The following is a 21,542-nucleotide window of genomic DNA, read 5'->3' as shown; positions in this document are numbered from 1 at the left end:
CCTTTTGTCTTCAGTTCAATTTGCACTCATTCCTGTCAGGTTCTGTCATTCGATCAGGGATTTGGCTGAGTGGAATTTTATAATTGGAGGTACAGTTTCATTACAACCGCACATGAAAGAAGGTGATGAAATCTGGAGTTCATTTGAAATGACATTGTGTAATATTGCAAAAATATGTAACACATACGCTTGGAATGTCTTAATGACGATGGGTTTTTAATGGGGTGATAGTGATTAGTGCTGAAGTTATGCTATATCTCTGTTTGTACAGCAAAAAAGGCCAGAAAGCCCATTAGACCCAACTAACCCCTTTCTGGAGGATGAGCCAGGAGAGGATGTGGGCACAGACAAAGATGAGGATCTTGCTAAAGTGAGTTGACCTGAATTGACCTCTGATCTTTTGTGCAACATAAAGACACCCTCAGAAGTTCCTATGATGTACAGTTTGGCTGAATAAATTGTCTTGTTGTTTGTCTCACTAACAGCACATTTTTCTTCACATTTTCAGCCCAGGAAACCCAAAGCTCCGGACAACCCTTTCCACGGCATTGTCTCGAAGTGCTTTGAACCTCATCTATATGTCTACATAGAATCCCAAGACAAGTGAGCAACACACACTCATTGAAGCTGAAAAGGTCACACTGGGTCGTGGTACACAAACCCAGAATTGGGAGCAGGTTGGGTGTAAAGTTGGCACATGTGTGGTTTTTCCACTGCCCACTCATCAATCAGAGCCCCCTCCTCCTATTCTACTTCATTGCCTCTTCTGTCTTTCCATCCCTTGTTCCTGTACATGCCTGAGTCTCCACTGTGGCAGAAATGTTTCCCATTAGCTGCACAACCACAGACACTGAGAGAAAGAGAGAAGGAGGTTGGATAAGTGCTGCCACAGCAGATCTGCCTATTTTCTTTCCCACCTCTTTATTTTTTTTCTTTTTAGTAGCCTTTCCTCAGTCTCCTTTTGTGTAATTTATGTTTCTTTCTTTCTTTCTTTCTTTCTTTCTTGTCAGTATCTTGTCCTTGATTTTTTTAACTCTATCCCTTTGTCTTCCAGTCTGGTTTACTCTTTATTTATCTTCTTCCTGCCCGTTTTTCACCTCCCCTTCCTCTTATTTTACCACCATCCTTCAGTTCTCTGGCAGTCCCTCCCCTCCCTCAGTGTTGGGGATGGCTCCTCAAACTGAACACAGTTATGGGACTACAAAGTTTGCATGCAGGGCCTGGCTCTTGGCTCTTTGGAGTGTTAAATGTAGTTTGTCTGTCCAAGGAGACAGGCTTGACCTACTCTACAACTACAGCCTCATTTCAGTTCAGTCCAAAGGCCTTAAACAGGCAAGGGCCAAATCAGCTTGTCCCCAGTGGGACATAGCAGGAGAGAACAGTGGCCTGCTTGTTTTGTCCTTGGCTTTAGTTCCTAGATTCAGTAGGACTGGGCCACACCAACTGGCTGTGGACCTGTTGACTGTAGCACTGAGGAGTTTGATGCTTGGAATATTTTCTCAGTTTTATCCATCTGACTCTCTGCCCTTTTATTTGCTGTTTTATCCTTTTATTTATTTAGCAGGGTCAGGGAACAAACATATGTTTTCAAGTTTGTGTTTAATTCATTTAATGCCTTTCATGTGCCCCTAATCCAACCACCCATATGTGTGTGTGAACCTGTGTGGATTTGATAGTACATTTCTGGATTTCTGCAGGAACCTGGGTGAACTGATTGACCGATTTGTGGCTGATTTCCGAGCACAAGGACCCCCCAAGGCAGGCACCGAGGAGGGTGGAGCAGTACTGCCCAGCTGTGCTGATCTCTTTGTTTATTACAAGAAGTGTATGGTGCAGTGCTCCCAACTGAGCACAGGAGAACCAATGATCGCCCTCACCACCATCTTCCAGAAATTCCTCAGAGAGTATGCTTGGAAAATTCTCTCTGGCAATCTGCCCAAGTAAGACTGGTTCAGGTTTGGTCATTTACACCACAGGTATTACATTAAAAATGCAATTTCTCTAAGATATACGATGAGCATGGAGCTAGAGGTGTTTTACAGTAAGTAACCTTTGCCCCATAGTGGAGTTAGTCCTATTTCATGTCCGCTTTCATTTTTCCTCACTGGATCTTTTACAGTTATGATGATATTGTTTTGACAAAATCTAATCTACTAAAATCTACAGACAGGCACTCAGACAGACAAATATAGACCTACCAAAATATTCAAAACCATCTCATTGTTGTTCTTCTGCAGTACGTGTCTTCAGCACCACAGTTTGTGTTGAAACAATACCAGCTTCACATCACAGCTGGTAACAAAGAGATTCACTGTAAAAATCAGCACTCACATGACATTATTACTTTGTATTGGCATTGTCAAATCACACAACATTATTATTTAGCTGCTTCTGAATTTGCTTCAGCATACAGCCACAGTCATTTGCTGAAGGTAGTATTGAAGCTGCTCAGACCTGTAAGACAGACTGTAAGGTAACAGGGAGATTCTCAGTAGAAAGTCTGACTCCCTTTAATTTGTTAGAAAGTCCAAACTGTCAATGAATTAATCATTTAGAAATTAACTTTGCCTTTTAATTAGAGTATTTTCAGGTTTACTTCTTCAGTAGGATTAAATGAGCTCGGTAACAAATTTTTAAAAAAGTAATGAGAAATATACTTAAACAGTTTTCATTTTTAACTTTTTGGAATATGTTGACATCAAGTTAAGTACACAGTAATCTCACACTGCTTGTTCTTTGCTCAAGTTTGAATATTCTGCTTCAGTGAACTCACAAGCATGACAGTGATTTAGCAGCAAGAATGTAACTCAAAGATTCAAAATGTCCCTCAAGCAACTTATTGATTATTTGATGTTCACATCAAACCTGTAATTGGAATTGCTTATAATGCCACAAAAAGCATCAAATTTCAATAGAAATAAAATACAAAATAAAAAGTAGTATTTCTAGTATTTTGAGAGCTTCCATCTATAAGGATCAGATTTTTTTCGAGGCAGAAACACAAACACAAATTTCTGGGGGATCAGTTTTTCACACAAGAATGTCACGCCCATGCTTGTTCATCCTTTTGGTATGGTGCTGGGGCTGTTTAGGAGTTTAGTTTGGAACCAACATGTTCAGTCCTCACTGTATTTGACGGATTAGGATGGCATGCTATGAGAGATCTGGAATTGGTTATGTTGAGGCAAAGCCTAATATGATACCAGTTAAACATCTCTGGCTTATTGGCCATATTCAAACTAATCACCGGCTGTTGTGTACACACAAACAGGCGTGTTCTGTTTCTCTCTCAGATGTGCATGCAGGATAATTACACACTTGTGTTTGCTGACTAATGTGTACCATATTCTGAGCCGTCTACATGCGCTGTCATAGATGCACTTAGTCTGTGTACAAGTGCATACGCTTACAGACACATGCAGACACCCGTCCAGTGTGGTGTGCTGTGGATTAGTTTTGTGAGGTTTTGAAAGGGGCCCTCGAAAGGAGTTTGAACTATGTTGTGGTTTTACCCACATGTCTCTGTTATGACGTTTATTAATGACAGGGTTGCCAGTGAAGCCCCATTGGTCCAACATCCCCACGTTTGTTTCTGTGTGTAGTTTTACCCATCGTGTCTCAGTTACTAAAAATGGTCCTCTTTACCTGTGCTTCAAAACTATGTGTACCGCAGTGTTTTTCTTGAAACTGTAGCAAAGGGGGTCTGCAGCAGCCAGTCTCAGGAAGAACAATACACAGGATCTTAAGGTTAATCTCAACCCTTGATCTCTCTAATTCACCCTATAACTAAACAAAATAAACCAACCTATGATTGAAATGTAAACAATCTGAAGTCCTGCCAGAAACGATTAAAATGCCCGAGACTGACCACAGGTATCACTTAAACATGTATAGTTTTTTAAATACGTAGATTTAAATCTATAGAGATGTAGAAAGAGCATGTTGGGAGAACGATCGTCTTATGACGACAAAATTCTTACCACCATGTACATAAAACATGCTATATATTGCCAGAAACGTTTTCTGATCTTTATATTAAACATCATTTCGTTTTGTCTTTCTCTTCTTTCTATTTTTACTGTTTCTTTTTCCTTCTGCTGTTTCAATCTCTATCCAGATCCAGCAGTAACAGTGGGGGTCTCACCATCAGCAGTCTGCTGAAGGAAAAAGAAGGTTCTGAAGCAGCAAAGTTCACTGTAGATGAGCTCTGCCTGATCTGTAGCATTCTTAGTACTGCAGAGTACTGTCTGGCTACCACACAACAGGCATGTTTACAAATTACTTTTGCCTTTAAATGATTTGAAATAGATATTTATCTGCAGTGACTGTAATTGCTAGGAAATACATAAAATACCTATCATGATAGCAGTTAAGAGATGGGCATGTGTTAAATTGATATTTCAAAAAACTCATAGGTTTCATCTGTTCTTTTTTGCAACTGACATACATCAGTTTAAATTTCTTTAAAGTTAATTTTAAACAAATGTGCTCTCATTCAAGGAGCTTTTTTATGTGTGTATGTAAGCATTCATGTTATGGTGTGTGTGTGTTCCAGTTGGAAGAGAAGCTAAAGGAGAAAGTAGATAAAGTCTTGGTGGAAAGAATTAATCTGACTGGGGAGATGGACACGTTCAGCACGTACGTGACGACTGCAGACCAGGCTTTTTCCCTTATAAAAACGAGGCTACCTTCTGTTATGTGAGGAGGATATTTTATTGGTGTCCCTTTTTATGTTTTTACAGTGTGATCTCAAACAGTATCCAGCTGCTTGTTCAAGATCTCGATGCAGCCTGCGATCCTGCTCTAACGGCTATGAGCAAGGTTGAGCACAATCACACATGCACACATTCAGCTTGTACTATATGATATATAAGATTGGAATCTAATACAATTGTTTGACAAAAGTTGAATAAAAATTAGCATATTTTTTGCCCTCGAGATAATGTAAGAAGACGCTTTCTAGTGAATGTCTCTGCGCTGTCAGTCATCAAACATTTGCCTTTGTTTTAATGTGTAGTGTATTTAAAGGGATTATCACATACGCCAAGTGATAAAAAATATTTCAAATAGTATCTTACTTGTGTGTAATTCCTTGTGCTGAGGTTCTCTCTCTGACATTTATCTTTCTGCTTCAGATGCCGTGGCAGAGTGTGGAACATGTGGGTGACCAGAGTCCTTATGTGACATCAATTATCATGCACATTAAACAAAATGTGCCAATCATCAGAGACAATCTTGCCTCGACACGCAAATACTTCACGCAGTTCTGCATCAAGTTCACAAAGTACGGCACATAATTACACACAAACGCATGCAGTCTTCTATAAACCACATGTAAATATTCCTAAAGTTGATGTATTTGTCATTTTTTCTTTCCTTAGTTCTTTCATTCCCAAATTCATCAACCACCTGTTTAGATGTAAGCCCATCAGCATGGTGGGAGCTGAGCAGGTAAGTTTAATTGACTCTAATCTGACTGTGCATTATGTGCATTGGTTGGATCCCAAATAAAGGATTTTCTATGCCTACATTTCTGTCTTTGTTAACTACTCCACCAGCTCCTCCTTGACACACACTCCCTGAAGACAGTCCTGTTGGATCTGCCGTCCATAGGTTCCCAGGTGCTACGCAAAGCACCTGCCAGCTACACTAAGATAGTGGTGAAAGGCATGACGCGTGCAGAGATGATACTTAAGGTGAGGAGTGCATGGGGGGTCTTTTACCAGAACTACATTTCAGTGCAGCAGCTCTATTCAGACACTGATATGTGTGCAGCTTTCTTGCGTACATTTGTCGGTATTTAAAAGAAGCCAGCCTAACCTTTGTTAGATAAATGTTGGAAAAACACTCAACCTTGCTCCTAAGACCACTAGAGATTCATTTAAACAGTTTACCCTTCACAGATAAACTCAGAAAGAGCTTGCACTTTTAATTGATGGATCTGAATGAGAACCTGAGTTTAACTCTAAATACTAGACAATTCAAGTTAAACACAGTATCGGTGATACTCAATCTTTATGGGACACTTCAGATTTTATGGTATTCAACACTGGGTGGTTAAATTCATGCTGTCCACTTTTACAACCAAAGCTGCAGTTTCTGACCTTTAAAGGCTTGGAACTTTGAACAAACCCTTTTGTGCGAGTGCGGTCGAAGTGGGATTTCTTTATCTCTTGTTTGCCGTTGAGCAGATTTGATTTTGAAACTCTGACACATCCAGTTAAACATGAGCTGCGGTGCTGACGCTAACACTTGACCGAGAATATTCTGGCACAACCTGCAGCTAACTGCTTTTCCACTGATTGAGGTTTCATCGTAAGAAGCAAAAGACTGAACAAACATTGCTCCTGTGAGTGTTTGTGGTTGAACTGGTGAGCCAGCTTTAAATGTTTGTCTTGAGTCACTTGCGCAGATTGTCTACTTAGAGTTTATTTTCGGCAGAATAACCCCTTAATTGTGTCTTTAACCCCACTCACAATAGCACTTTATGAGCATGTTTCCACAAAATCTCACATGAAGTGCGGAGAGATATAGGAATGGAACTAATGTACTGCTGGTTTAATGAGCGAGAAGTTGTCCAACACCACACACACACACGCGTATTCTTCAGCTCGGTATGTGGTTGATTTTGAGCCAGTCAAAAGGTGTGAGTGAATAAATAAATAAATACTTGCAACCATGCGTCTACTCACGAAAACACCCCCCAACGCATGCAGACTACCTTGCTGTATATAGGATGTTGTTTTCAGTGAGGAGAGCAATCGCAGGACTCAGTTGGCCTCGCCTCAGAATTACCTTATGAGCCTCTAGAGGACACTGGTATGTGGCTGCCATAGATTAACCCCACCCTAATTAACTGTCCCAAGAGTGTAGAGAAATGCACACACACACAGAGTGCACGTCTGTCTGTCGCTTGACTTCCCTTCAACTCCCAGGGGGCTTGGTTTCCTTCCTACAGTTGGCCTTTCTTGATGTTTATATCAGCGAGTGTGACCTCCTGTAATCATGCTGTGCCAGCCCTGCTTTCAAAATAAAGATCAATGGATCGGTGGCAGACTGTGTACGGAATAGTTTCTGATTTATAGCTGACCACTTTTACGCCCTGTCTTATATTCACTCTAACGTTGTTTTGTCTCCGTCACTGACAGTCAAGCAAACCACGTCACCATGTCATATTTGACTGTCTGGTCTGTCTGTTTTCTCCTGGGATGCACACTGCTCCATGTGGCCTGTGTAAAGCTTGTCTGTCCCCTGGAAAAATGCTCTGAATGTAAATACGCGAATTTCCAGTCATCTGCCATACATTAAAGAGGCTTTCACTATATAGAGCTATATGAATACGTTCTCATCAGCCCTCTACTGTCTGCTTTTTCTGAATTCGCCTGCCTGTGGGCCCCTACAGCTGGAATGTGATCTATAAGGTTTCTGAAGAACTCTCACAGACGTAGCTGACACTGCCATGAGGCCTTTGATTGATCCACCTGCATTACTATGACAGCATGGCACGAAATAATCATTGTGAAGGATAGAAATCTGGCAGCTGGAAAAGAAAAACCCTGACACCAAAAACACAAAAGAAGAAAAATTCTCGGTAATACTATAATGACAGACAAATGATACAATCCAATTTGTTGACATTTAAATGGAATAGAAATGTTGCACAGTAATATAAATATGCAGAAAAAATATAATCAACTGTTGCCCCTTGTAGAAAAAGGGGAAAGCTCTCTGTATTGTCAGTCTAAAAGAAACTATTTGTAAAGAGCCACTCAATGATTACTTCTGTGACCGTTTGAGGCTTTGGAAAGAGAGAAGCTTTGTACCGTGGCCAACATTTTAGCCATCGACTTTGTGTAACATCAAGGTTCCTCACAGGTAATTGCTTCCACCTTTGGCTAAGACTGAAGCTCCTGAAAGGCAAACCCATTGAAAGAAGGTCAATGCAAGAATTCCTCTGGCTGGACTCGATAGTTTTAAATTACACTCAGTGATGCTGTGGCTTGAAATTAAATCTGGCTTCCCACTACCGAGAAACTGCAATTCAGTGGGAGAGAGCAGCACTTTAAGTATTTAAAGCTCACTTTGAGATTTTGGCAGACAGCCCACTGCAGCATACTCATATTAATTAGTGAATTAATTAACTGCAGTCTTTACTCTTTGAACTTAAACAGTATTGTATTTCAAATTTTGATTCATATAGAACTTGTATAAATAATCCAGAGGGATAAACTGGAGTGGGAAAAAAAGCTTGTTTTTGTATTGTTAGTATTTAAATGAGCTCCTCTGTGAATTATCTAAGACATTGCCATAATGTTGTTGTGCTACAATTCAGAAAAAGAAGAATAATTATTCACCATATTCAGGTTAAGACAGTTGTTTTTTTGCTTTAAAAGCTGCACATATTTTGTCTTATTTTTTTATTTAAAGATCTTACACTAATCAACACTCTGCTGTTGATGTTGTGAATTGATGTAACGACAACTTAGATTGGCATAAATTGTCATTGTGTGCCTCTTGGAAGCAACAGAAGAAGCTGTAAACACAACAGCGATGTAGTATCATTTTATAGAGTTATAGTTTGTGGGTTAGCAAACATTGCACATCTTGGAACTATGGAACAATATAAAAAAAAATCTATTTCTGGCTTCATGGTTAATGTGCACCCAATATTCATACACTTTAGCTCGGTTTCCACCGACTTCAGTGTTCGCCTGCTGGTTGTTTGCTTTGCTTCTCTGCTGTGTAGGTAGTGCACGGTGGGAATATTAACTCTTGTTTGATAAACAGCTGCTGTCTGAAGTACCCAGTGATAAGGCTGAATCATATCAATAAGGTTATGTGTCATACAACCAAAACAATGACCTGAAAGATGCAAAAACAATCCATAAAGCTCAGGCCAACTACTTGTTGGTTGATAATTACTCCAGAGACCCCATTGACATTCCACACAGTCATTTGATCTGATGTTAAAAATGATGTAAAAATATCTCGATGAGTGTAGATTTAAACAGGTACAATATTGGCTTAGACATCAATTCTCAAAGGAGAGTAATTACTGTGATGTTCCCAGTGAAGATCCCATCTCCTAAATCTTTGTGTAGCTGTCAAAGTATCTGCTTTGATTGTTAGAGATACATTTTTCTGGACTGTCTGCTTTGTGAACCAGCGCTCAGTTATGTTCAAAGTACATAGGATTCTTTCTGTCTGTCTGAGACAGCGTCTCTTGGCCGGTGTAATGCCTGTGAGACGTGGCTGTTTTCCACACTATCCCAGCCCAGCCCACCATAGCCCAGCTCTCTCTCCCTCTTCTGAAGTTCTCTTCTGGGGAGTGTTTAAAAGGTAACCCCCATCCCCACCCTTGTTCAGCCTGAGTGCCCCCCTGCCTCACTCTGTTTCTCTCTCTCTCTCCCTTTTTTTTATAGCCGTTTTCATTCTTAACTCCCTCTGCCCCCCTTCTTTTCCTTTTTTACAAGGTCCCTACAGGCCTTTCCTTTGGCCTGGCTCCAGGACAGTTGCTAAGTAAATCACTCAGTCAGCAACGCTAGTAAGAGAGCAAAGAATTCCACACAATCCTGAGCCTTTCATGCCAGCTCTTCCCTCTCTGTCTCTCCTGCTTGTGATTCCTCCACTCACTCCCTCTGCAGCTCGTGTTCTCGTGTATTTTACCTCAAGTTAAAAGAGAAGTAAATCTTGAGAGGAGACTTTAAGTCACTTTTGAAGTGAAGGACAGGAGAAAGGGTTTGTGAGCTGATCCCTCTGAGATGGTAGGTGGGGGTCTGTCAGCCATGTGTTGGTCTGCCTTCTTTGTTGCGGCTTCAAGAAATGCTGTCCGATTCACGTTTTCCACCCAGTCTCTATTGTTGGAAAAAAAATCAACCAAGAGAATTCAATCCAGAAAGATTGTGCCCCTTTAAACTTTTTTTGCCTGTTCTTGACTAATGCTGATTTTTGCCCAGACCCATTATACCCCCAAAATAATTACCGGTGAAGCTAATTCTTGCCCACTCGTGCGTGGAATAATTGGTGTGTAAAAGGAGAAAAAGTCTGAGGATTGGGCACCTAAATATAGAATCATGGTCTCCACTTTGTTTGCAGCTAGAACTGCTCGGTTCTGTCAGTTGTTGCCCCCCCTCTTTCCTTCATTTGGGCCATAGCTGGCCCATGTGGGATCATTTAAAGATCTCTTGGGTCGTCGCATGATGGTTCACAGGGATGTGTGTGTGTGTGTGTATGTGCATGTGTGTGTGGTGTGCAGTGAAGCCAACATTGCGCTCCGTTTTTCTGCAGGTGGTGATGGCCCCACATGAACCACCTGTGGTATTTGTTGATAACTACATCAAGCTCCTGGCTGATGGCAACCCTGAGACCTTCCAGAAGATCCTGGATATGAAGGTGACGTACTTTGATTCAATCATTTATGTGAATTAGTAGTTTATTTTATGGGATATGTTTATTTGCATTCCTGTTGAGAATTAGATTAGAGCCATACCCTCCTGTTAAACAACAAGCTGTTTTTTTAAAAATTTAAATAAACAAGGTATATAGCACGTGAATGTTAGAGGTTGTGGTAGATTGATTTTGTAGCTGTTGGAAAAAGCTGAACATACAGATAAGAAGGTGGATATTCGACAAGACAGCATTTAAATCTATCTCCCAAAATGTCAAACTACTCCTTTATCAAGGTTCAAGGTTCAAGGTTTCTTTATTGTACCAAATGGTAAAATTGTTGTGCAAAAAGGAACTCAGCGATCCCAACAACAAATGAAATGACAAAACACCCGACAAACATTCATACCAGACAAATCACAACAAAAATGCAGAATTAATCAGAAAAAGGGAAAGGGGAACTGCTCCAACATATCCTGATCTAGCTAAAAACAATCTGCACAAGAGTGTTCACCTGGTGGACTTGCAGTTAAGCATTAAAATAGCTGAGGGTACAAAACTGCACCTATAGCGTTTTGTCCGTCCCTTCGGGACCACAAGCCGGCAGCCCGAATGAAGGAGCTGGAACTCCCCATTCAGGGGATGTGAGCAGTCTTTTAGAATGGAGCTGGCTTTGCGCTGCAGCTGTGTGCTATACAAGGCTGGCATAGTGGGTTGAGGCTTCCCAATTAACCGACCAGCCCACTTGATCATTTGGTTGAGGGAATTTTTGTCCTGTAGAGACAAATTTCCAGACCAGGTAACCAGGGCAAAAGATAATACCGACTCAATACGGCATAATAAAACAGGGTCAGCATCGATCTGTATATATTAAAACAGGACAGCTTCTGCAAGTAAAATAGATGCTGATGTCCCTTCTTGCACAGCTCTTCACAATTCCTGCTAAAAGTCAGTTTGGCGTCAGTAACAGTCCCAAGGTATTTGTAGCAATCCATACGGTCAACAGGCTGGCCCTTAATGATTGTGGGGTCGCAGTTTGGACCCTGTGTTCTAAAATCAATGAGCATGTCCTTTGTCTTTGACGTGTTCAGCACCAAGAAGGAAAGGTCACACCAACTGATGAAATCCTGCAGGACTGGACCATGGCTGGATTCATTATTCTGCAGCAAACTGACAATAACAGTGTCATCTGCAAATTTTAAAATGTATCTATTTTCATAAACACTTTTGCACATGTTTGTGTAAAGGATAAAAGGTAATCATAATTTCTAATCATATCTTTGCATTTTCTTGCGTCCCATATTTTGTATTGCCAGTTTTCTAGTCTAAAGTCCATACCCATCTCCAATGCAATGGCAATGACATGCAGCTACCAGAACCTCTACAGTTCCACATTTTATATATCGTGTTTGTTTTTCCACTCAAAAATACAGTAAAAAAAAAAAAACAAAACTATAGTGTGACGACTATACTTCTCATCCAGTTCTCCAAAGGACTGCAAATAAACTCATTTCCAAAATATCAAAGTATTCCTTCCAAGTCACATCTTTGTAGTTTATCCCATCTTACCTGTTTTCCACAAATGTTATATTGCCTATGTTGTCTGATATTTTATTGTGACCCAACATGCTCTCATTTTTATGTCTTCATGTTGTTTTATGTGTTTAATACGCGGATGTAGGGTCTGAAGCGCAGTGAACAGAGCAGCATGCTGGATCTCTTCAGGCAGAGGTTGCCCACTCCACCCTCTGGGGCCGACGGTGGACCCTCTCTGTCCTTCAGTGCCCCCACCCCTGAGCAGGAGTCCTCTCGTATCCGCAAACTAGAGAAACTCATCAAGAAGAGACTGTGAACACACTGAAATCACATCTCGACAGTGAAAAAGAGTGTAGGCTGGGATGGCCTTCGACTTTCTTGAAGTTATTCATCTCAAAGACTTCATTACGCTCCTTTCAGTTTGTGTGGAGAATTACAGAAAGAGCAAAATGTTGACTGAGTTTTCTGACTGACAGTCATGAACCCAAGCTGATGCTGGATTATGAAGAAACTTCAACTGTTACTTGCTGTTGTTCTATGTCATGTACTTCTGTAATTGTCCACCTTTTTTTTTTTTTTGCAACACTAACCTCTGAGCTTTGTAACATTACTTCATTGTTGCACAGTATATTTGCACTCAGAAGACTGATTGTAGTGTTGGTAACTAAACTCAGCTCAGAGGGCCTCTGGCTGCTTCTTTGTGACATATCTAATCAACAGTGATTATTAGGAAGCCTGATCTTAATTAAAGTTGATGTTTTCTGAATATAATTAATTCAAGGGTAGCCATGGTTTTCCTCAGCTGTTTAATTTCATATGGGGAGTAATGGGTTGGAATTGGTGTGGCTCTCAGCCATCCAATAAAGGGGACAGTGGCCTAAAATGAACTTATATAGTTTCACAAGCTTGGGACAAAGAGGATTTTTGGATTCCGTGCATTTTCCGGATGACACAAGGTCATCTTTTTAACTACATAGTAAACATCAATTTTTAAAGTCCAGAATATTCTTTTATTTTCTGCCTCCTTAGAACAATCAAAGGTTTGTTTCAGTAAGTGTTTTCATTTCTGCTTCATTTAATCAGCACCGACGGGCACATTGAAAAATTCCACATCAAAACAATATCTTTTGTCATAAAAATGATCACAGGATTAGGTTTGTCCCGTCATTTTTCCAAGTGCTCTCTCGATGATATCAAACACAATGGATCACGCTCTCCAGAGAGGAAAGAAAACTTATTTGGCTGCGTTCATTTGTTTTGATACCAGTGCCTCTCAGTTTTGCGAGTCCTTGTAGATCAGATAAACAACTGCATTAGTGTACCAAGTCCTGCCTTTGGGTACTAAATGTTACTCGTTTCTATTGTCTGAATTGTATGCTCCACTGGCAACACTATTAAAACATTCCCACAGATTTTCCCCTTATGTTTCTTCAAATGGGTGTATGCTGTTCCACTTTACGCATTCTGCACAATACCAGGAAGACACATCAACCTGATTTTTTACTAATTTAAATGAGGATCTGGAAAAGTTCCCATTGCTGGCTTCGTGTCTGGTTGCCAATTATCTTCCAACCAATCAGCAGCCAGGAAAAGGCTCTGAAGGGCGTTTCCTTCTCTGTGTCTGCGGATCTGAAAGCCCCGTTTGAGGGGCAACAAGTTTGAAGAAGAGCCGCGGGCAGTAGGACCTACTCACTCTTTCTCCACCTTTCACGGGAGTAAAACTTTCTCTGCTTTCTTTGCGCACATCCACTGTGGAGCTGGTTCATGCGTTTTAATGTGAAGGGGAAGGAGATCCAGGTTGGATGCGTTTGTGGATCCTCCTGGTTGATGATCTTTTCGGCGTGCAGCTGTGCGTGCTGTCCGGGAAGAAGCTGAGCAGCAGCACCGACGGACTTTGCAAGAAAATAATAAGAGGAGGAATTGTAAACAGGACGTATTTCTCTTTCGCAACCTGCGTCTTACTCGCTGGAGTTTTGCAACTTTTCACTAGAAATGGTCGGCAGGTTGAACTTGCCGAATGTGTGTGAAGGAGATCCTCTGGATATGAGCTGCAGGGCTGATAGAGGACTTGATAGCCCGGACTCTGGGTTGCCCCCCAGTCCGAGCCCCAGCGCCTGGCTGCTGCCTGTGGGTCCAGATAAAGCCGGAGGTGTGAGCCCGGTGTCTGAAGACGAAGGACGGGGTTCCCTGGTAGGTAACACCGCTCCTACTTTCTCACTACTCCTCTGATTTTAAAGTCTTTATTTTTTGCAGCAAGGCCGCAAACGTAGCATTTGGCATATTACTCTCCAAATGCCTTCCACTAATGCTTAAGTTTGTCCTGTTCAATTCAAGCTGTCTTGCATTTGAGTAGATGTCGCCACTATCTGCAGGAAGTTGGCTCAGATACTGCCGCTGTCTGTCAGTCACACCATTGTTGTTTTTTTTTTTTTTAGTGAAATAATGTTTTTGAGTAACTTGATTTAAGGGGAAAACTTTCTCCATGCTCTGGCCAGCTGGAGAAAGTGGGTCAATTCAGCACTGAACTGGGTCAATGAGAACCTGCAGCTCCTCATGTGTTGACTGTGGGGCTGATTCATTTTTCTGTGTTGCAGGTTCCAGTTATACCTGCTCGATCTTTCCCACAGCTGCACCCGCTGTCCTTTGGGGAAGGCATTGCACTCGATCCATTACCGCCAAAGGAAGTGAGGTGGGTTGGAGTTGGAATGACGGCTGCAACAGCAGACTTTGCATTGTTTTTCACCAAATAAAATCATGATATACTCTCCTTTTATCCACAGATACACCTCATCTGTGCACTATGACTCGGACCGCCACTTCATCCAGGACGTGGCCCTGCAGCCTTGGGGTCAGGGCCTCGAACACTGCAGGCAGACCATCGTGGCCATGTCCGACAGCACCTGGCGACACTACAAGACGCAGCTGGATTTCGAACCCCGCCATCGTCCCCAACGCTTCAAGAGCACCACCATCGTCTACCCCAAGAAAACCAGCACCGTCTACACCACAGAGCTGAGCTATGACTGCCACCGGCTATCCAGAAGATTCCTCTCGAGTGTGGAGCTGCAGACAGCGGGCCACAGAAAGTTATCTCAGTGAGAGCAGAGCCAGCTAGGGACATGGAATGACAGTCATTCCCATGCCCTCGATACTCCTCTAAAGCTGGCTGCCGCTGACCTGCTGTTGTCTTTTTACAGTTGTGTAGCCCGCTGTCCTATTAGTACCCATCACAAGCTGTGGACTGGAGGCATCTGTGCTGTGCTGCTACAGATGGCAAAGATTGGCAAAGACACGAGTTGAATTGATTAAACATTTATTCAGTCCGTGTCTTAATATGTTTTTACCCCTGCCAATGAGTGAATCTATCCACTGGCATGGCTGTTTTATTAAATGCTTCAGTTTGTAGCTCGTTGAAAAGTTTTCAGAGGCATGATCATATTTTATTGGATGTCGTACGGACTAATATGGACCAAGATGAAGAGAATGCTTATTTGCCTTGAGCAAAATCACTCTTGTGTTATATCAAGTTGGTCAAGTGATGCCGTTTTAAATTTTTAAAGCAACAAGGCCTGCTTCAGTGCATATATAATTTGTTGTAATCAAAGAGAGGAGAATCTTAAAACTGCTAGTTTAGTAATCACTTAGAGTGCAAGAGCATTTAGCTGTGTTTCTGGGGTTTAGATTGATGATAAATCGCTAACATAGCCACACTGTCCAAAGGATGTGTTGATACTTTTCACGTTTCTTTTCCAGAGGGTATTGTGTGTTTGTGCACAGCGTAACACAAACTAAGCTCTTTGCAGGCCTGAATCCTCACCACCGTTTACAGCCGCAGTTTAACATGTTGATAGATTAAGGGAACTTTGCTGTTCATTGAGATGTGTAAGCTAAAACTAAGTAGGTAGTACAGATGGATCATGAATGTGGAGTTTACTGAAAAGTGGAGATTATGTTGATATCACTCACTCGCTTAACTAGTGAAAGTAACAAGCTGCATTCCACTGCTAGAACCTTCTTTCTTTGCCGTGACTTGGATTGAAATTGTATTTATTCTGTTGAAGTTTTAAGATCTGAGATTTTATCACCTGAATAACGGGGTCTCTCCACTGTTGTGGCAAGAGATGTTTTTGTGATGCTTTTTGTACTTTTTTGATGTTTCTGTTGATGCTTCTTATTGATATTAGTCACTTATTCAGTGCCAGTTTGAAATAAAGTGATCTTCAGTTCAACAATTGTGTGTTTTATGAGGATGTGGGGCTCATCCTTCATATAGGATGACAACTGATAGCTACTATTTTGGCCTGCAAAATGATAAATGCGCTAATGTAAACTTCATGTATAAATTATCAAAGTAGGTGATCCTTCTCAACATCGGAAAACCGACTGTCTGCACAGGAGAAGGTCTTTGGTGTCTGATCAAAAATAACTTTTACGGGTTTTTATTAGTTTTTGAAGCTTTGGATGTCAGGCATCATGTCACTGAGTATCTGATCAGTTGGGTTTAGCTGTTCATACTTCAGCTGCTAAAATAATCAGGAGTGATGTATGTGCTGTTGACTTGTTGAGGCATCACAATAATGCATAGTTTGATTCTAGGATAAATTGTCCCTTTAAAACGACATGGATATGTTATGTTTTGAATTGTTACTGCAATGCCCTCTTATGGCTATTGAGGGAAAGTGCAAGAGATTATTTGGTTTCTTTCAGAGCAAGGTTTACCCTGTATATTGTGTGTGTATTCTCCACTGATTGGCTTTAGGGTATGAATAAATCACAGCAGTGTTAGAGCTTATTCCATTAGTTAAATGTGTCTTGATCAGATTAGTGCCAGAGGGGATTCTTCAAAACATGCTTCCACCTTCAGTAAGTCCTGCCCTGATGAGAGGTGAGGAATAGAATTTGGGAAACTTCTTGCAACACCACCTATTTACTTTTTGGTCTTTTTACTGTGCAGAATTCATCTCATCTGTGACATGTCACAAGCAGTGAACTGATCAGTTAAAATGAAACTTTTATACTGAGATTTTGGCATTTTTGTTAAAATAGATACTTTTAATTCATCTACACATTTATACCTCACATCATCCTTGTTGTCCAGAACACAATGGAGATAAGTAATTCACAGCGAAAAATATGTTCAATTTTTTTGTTTTAATAAATGTATAATGCATGTACTGTGAAAATCAAACTTTATGAGGACATTAAAAAAAAATGCACGTACTCACATGCATGTAATGAACCCTGTTGAAGAATTTCCTTCGAGATTAATAAAGTTTTATCTTACCTTTCAACAAGTAATTCGTATTCCAGTATCCGAATGCAGTGATGTGGCTTAGTTATCAGAAAACTCGAAAGCTGCTTTTCCCCACAGCACCTGAAGGCAGCATTGCATGACCGTAGTTATATCGTAATTAGATGGGACTACATTTTCTACGGTTGACATCAGTGTTTGTAAGCTAAATAAATAACTAAAATTGCAACTTAAACAATTTGAAAAAACAATTGATTTTTATAATGTCAAAAATTATTATAAAAAAGAAAGAAATTTTAAAAAACAGTGAGTTATGTGACGTAAAAGTTCAGAGGTCGTAAACACGCCCACTTTTTTTCCTCGCATGTTCCTCTGAAGCATCGTTGTTACATGGTGGTAAACGTCGTTATAGTGTCTGTGTGTGTGCCACAGAATTGTGCTTTACGGTGTATATCAAGCCTATTTGTACTCTTTAAACAATGATATAAATGTCAGACGACAGACTTTATTGTTAAGCCAAAGTCTTCTCTCGGATACTGGGGCAGTTAGCTTGTTATGCTAACAGCGCTACGTTGCGAAGAATGAAGACTTCTAGCAGCAGCACGAACATCATGGACATGTTTGAAAAAGGAAAAGTACTGAAAATATGTGCACCGATGGTTCGATACTCAAAGTGAGAGGAATTTGTTTTCTTTCAGTAATTGTTTCTGATAATTCAACTGTTTGTAATACTGAACCACGTGAAGCATATGTGCTATTTTGTGTCTGTTGTCCCACAGACTTGCGTTCAGGTCCTTGGTTCGGAAGTACAACTGTGATATTTGTTTCACACCCATGATAGTAGCTGCCGACTTCATGCGATCTGTCAAAGCCAGAGACAGCGAGTTCACTACGAATGAACGTGAGTAGGAACACTGTAATAACAGTTGGTCGCCTAAATGTGTTTATGTTTGTTAGATTTCCTGTCAGATTGTTAATAAGTTGTGCACTGAACGAAACTATAAACATAGCACGCTAAGGGTGTTGTTTTCTGACTTGGAGAGATGTTAACAAGAAAATCTCAGTGCTCCTGTTATGGATAGAAAATGATTTTGAAGCTGTTTAAGTGGTCACAAATTCTCAACTGTTACTTCACTCTAGTGAGGTGTGGCTTTAAAGGACAATGATCAGATTGTGTGACCTGAACACAGATATTCATTTGACTTAAAACTATGAAAGGCCGCTGTAACCGGGCAGCTTTATTTAAATTACACAGTCCCACAGATGACAAGATAAGGACCAGAACAGGCTGTTGGCTTGCTGGGTGCTGGTTTGTCAGTTGAAGCCATAACCAGGCACATGAATGTCCACAGCAGAACCATTTGTCATCTCAGAAATCATTTCAGACAACGTGGCACAGCAGACAATCTGCTACACTATACTCAGGATGAACATTAGACAAGTCTACATCAGCAACCTTATTGGCTCTATGCCTTGCTGATGTGTGACTAGCTACTGACTATAGATTTCTGATTAGTGACCTTGCTCTAGAACTGATTCTATTACGACGACTTGGTTGTTTTATGATGTTCATTCTGTTATAGGGATGCTGTGTGTTCAAACAACAAATACTTGAATGGATATTTCTGTTCAGTATACATGCTGCCATTGTGTCATAACCCTGAGAAATGACAAGACAATGACAAATGTTTACCAAGGTTTGTTTATCCTTTTTCTCCTCAGGTGACCGGCCCCTGATAGTACAGTTTGCTGCCCATGATGCCCAGACCCTGGCTGATGCAGCCTGTGTGGTAGCACCTTTCTCAGATGGAGTTGATCTGAACTGTGGCTGTCCCCAGAGGTGCAGATACTGGCATTAGGCCTCCAGTCATTTTTTTATTACACTGTCATGCAGACCGTTTTTAGCAGCAGATTTTACAGCAGATCAAACTGTGGGCTTGACTTATTCATTTTTTTCCGTGGAAACTTGTATGTTTCTGCTTTGATCCTTTTTATTTCCATTTTATATCAGATACTTAATTAGAATTAGCAGAATGGAAAGTTAGATACAAATCCTTCAAACCGTGTGCCTGCAGAAAATGGCTACAGATCTTGCAAAAGTTGTTTGATCAGTTTTGTTGTGGTGTTTTCAGGTGGGCCATGTCAGCCGGGTATGGTGCATGCCTCATCAACAAGCCTGAACTTGTGAAAGACATGGTCAGACATGTCAGAAACCAAGTGGACAATCCAAACTACACCGCATCCATCAAAATAAGGTACAAAATAAAATAAAGTTACAGTTTGAAATTGTACTTGATAAATTGACTGATATTAGCTTACTGCAGATACAACAGTCTGTATGTAAATGCTGGCTGGTAATAGTAACTGCAAAGTGCAGTGCAAATATGGGAAACTGAGTTTATGGTAATTTTGAAACCATGTGATCTCAACTAAAATGTCTTGCTCAGTGTTCCTCTTACAATTTAACTTCATTAAATTAATAAAATGAATCCAAGAGGTCTTGATAGTGTTGTATATGTTGTATGCAGATAAAATGTTGGGTATATCCAAATTCATGCAATTTATTTTGTTTATGCAACTATAACATCTTATTTGCAAATTCAGGATAACAATAATTATTATAATACTGATAATAGTTATTGTACTTTTTAAAAATAAAAAAATAAATCCCTTCCGCCACAGAATTCACAAGGACTTGAAGCGGACAGTGGATCTGTGTCAGAAGGCTGAATCTGCCGGTGTGTCTTGGATAACAGTCCACGGCCGTACAGCCGAAGAGCGCCACCAGCCGGTTCATTATGACGCCATAAAGACAATCAAAGACAGTGTTTCCGTCCCCGTCATTGCCAATGGGGACATAAAGTACCTCCGTGATGTGGAGTCCACTCACCAGCTTACTGGTGTTGATGGTATGTTTGCTTTCCACACAGTTTCACTATTGACCAAGTATTTATGTATCACAGATGCATAAATGACAACAGTCCTCTCTTGTTTGTTGGATTTCCTTATTAGGTGTGATGGCAGCTCGGGGTTTGCTCGCTAACCCTGCCATGTTCGCCGGCTACGAGGACACTCCGTTAGAGTGTATATGGGACTGGGTGGACATCTCTATAGAACAGGGAACTCCATTCACATGCTTCCACCACCATCTTATCTACATGTTGGAGAGGGTTAGCTCCCAGCCTGAGAGAAAAGTGTTCAATTCTCTGTCAAGTACCTCAGCTGTAATAGATTACCTCCAGAACACATACGGGTCAGTTCATGATCTCAGAACATGAGCATATTGAAATGTGATGGTTTCCGTTTTAACATTTGTATTGTGTTTTTATGCCGAATAAAATTGCAAAGCTGTGATTGAATCATTGATGTCTGTCTTTATTCCTATTTTTTCTTCAAGCTGAAACAGTATTCATGAAGGAAATTAAACACTATGTGTAGCTGTAATTAATACCGGTATTAATTGTACCATGACTCTTATTACCTAAAACAGTTAAACAACCAAGTATTTTACTGGGTTGTCAATATTTTTTTTTCATTGTAATGGGGAGGGACAGAAAAGTTGTCCAGCATCCTTCTCTCACCAATGGAACAAAAATCATGACGAGAATGCAACGCTACTGTCACTGAATCATTGCAAAAGGCACTATGACTTGACCTGTAGTAAGGTTTCCATACCATGTAATAAAACCTTAAAGTTCTGTATTTCTAAGAAAGATAACAGAGATGTTAAGGCATCCTCTGAATAAGACCTGGAGTATAGTCTACATTAAAAAAGTTGACAGAGAAGTCTCTGAAACTCCATACCTGAGAAGACCTGAGATCTCTATTTTTAACCTGAATCATGCTACTCACACATGTGCCAAAACTGATGTTTATAACCCCAAATGTAAGCAATTTAATTGAGTAAAATCAATAAAGTATATAAACAGTTATTTATGAATAGATGATTAACATATAAACAGATGATAATCTAAGAGCTGACAACCGATTTTACTTTCACAGCATGTATACTATATACCATTGTAGGTCCTACAAGGAACACAAGAATGTTTTGATTTTTAAAAAAACCATCAGTGTAAAAGGTAATACAGCAAATTAACAATTCTGGGTAAAAAATGTAGAAAAGTTACAAAAGCTATAATACTATACTAATATAGTGATTTATTTTCTGCTGTTAGAAACTATTGTAATTTGTTTTATTTTTTTACTAACGATTAGTACAATAACAACAGAAAGAATATAAATACATAATCAGTGACAATACCAGCATACTTAATGGTAATTTGGTTGTGCTTGGTTTTTAGTAGTAGACCCAAGTAATGTAAGTGTGCCTTCAAAATAAAAGTCACGAATACGTTAAAAATAAGAA

General features: G+C 40.3%; 3 protein-coding genes across 3 annotated transcripts in view; all 3 read left to right on the top strand.

Moving 5' to 3' along the window:
• The window catches only part of vps53 (VPS53 subunit of GARP complex), a 30,395-nt gene extending 17,061 nt beyond the window's left edge, over positions 1–13,334 (top strand). Inside the window, exons 12-22 of the mRNA XM_022206124.2 lie at positions 272–370; positions 509–603; positions 1,698–1,940; positions 4,118–4,265; positions 4,556–4,638; positions 4,743–4,821; positions 5,136–5,284; positions 5,382–5,451; positions 5,559–5,696; positions 10,288–10,392; positions 12,068–13,334. Of these exons, the coding sequence (XP_022061816.1) occupies positions 272–370; positions 509–603; positions 1,698–1,940; positions 4,118–4,265; positions 4,556–4,638; positions 4,743–4,821; positions 5,136–5,284; positions 5,382–5,451; positions 5,559–5,696; positions 10,288–10,392; positions 12,068–12,238 (1,380 nt within the window). The 3' untranslated portion in view covers positions 12,239–13,334. The remainder of the gene's footprint in view (positions 1–271; positions 371–508; positions 604–1,697; positions 1,941–4,117; positions 4,266–4,555; positions 4,639–4,742; positions 4,822–5,135; positions 5,285–5,381; positions 5,452–5,558; positions 5,697–10,287; positions 10,393–12,067) is intronic.
• A 154-nt stretch (positions 13,335–13,488) lies between these two features.
• Positions 13,489–16,154, top strand: rflnb (refilin B). Its single transcript, XM_022206135.2, has 3 exons — positions 13,489–14,112; positions 14,517–14,611; positions 14,703–16,154. Exons 1-3 carry the CDS (start codon positions 13,915–13,917, stop codon positions 15,019–15,021), a joined length of 612 nt encoding a protein of 203 aa, XP_022061827.2. The 5' UTR covers positions 13,489–13,914; the 3' UTR covers positions 15,022–16,154.
• A 1,348-nt stretch (positions 16,155–17,502) lies between these two features.
• On the top strand, positions 17,503–20,532 carry dus4l (dihydrouridine synthase 4-like (S. cerevisiae)). Its single transcript, XM_022206045.2, has 6 exons — positions 17,503–17,846; positions 17,953–18,074; positions 18,896–19,013; positions 19,306–19,428; positions 19,856–20,082; positions 20,186–20,532. The coding sequence occupies exons 1-6, from the start codon at positions 17,755–17,757 to the stop codon at positions 20,449–20,451; spliced, it is 948 nt and encodes a 315-aa protein (XP_022061737.1). The 5' UTR covers positions 17,503–17,754; the 3' UTR covers positions 20,452–20,532.
• The last annotated feature ends 1,010 nt before the right edge of the window (positions 20,533–21,542 follow it).

This window comes from Acanthochromis polyacanthus, chromosome 13 (assembly GCF_021347895.1).
Source record: "Acanthochromis polyacanthus isolate Apoly-LR-REF ecotype Palm Island chromosome 13, KAUST_Apoly_ChrSc, whole genome shotgun sequence".
Classification (NCBI taxonomy): Eukaryota; Metazoa; Chordata; class Actinopteri; family Pomacentridae; genus Acanthochromis; species Acanthochromis polyacanthus.
The sequence above is the reverse complement of the archived record's forward strand: the minus strand, read 5'-3'. Positions and strand labels throughout refer to the sequence as shown.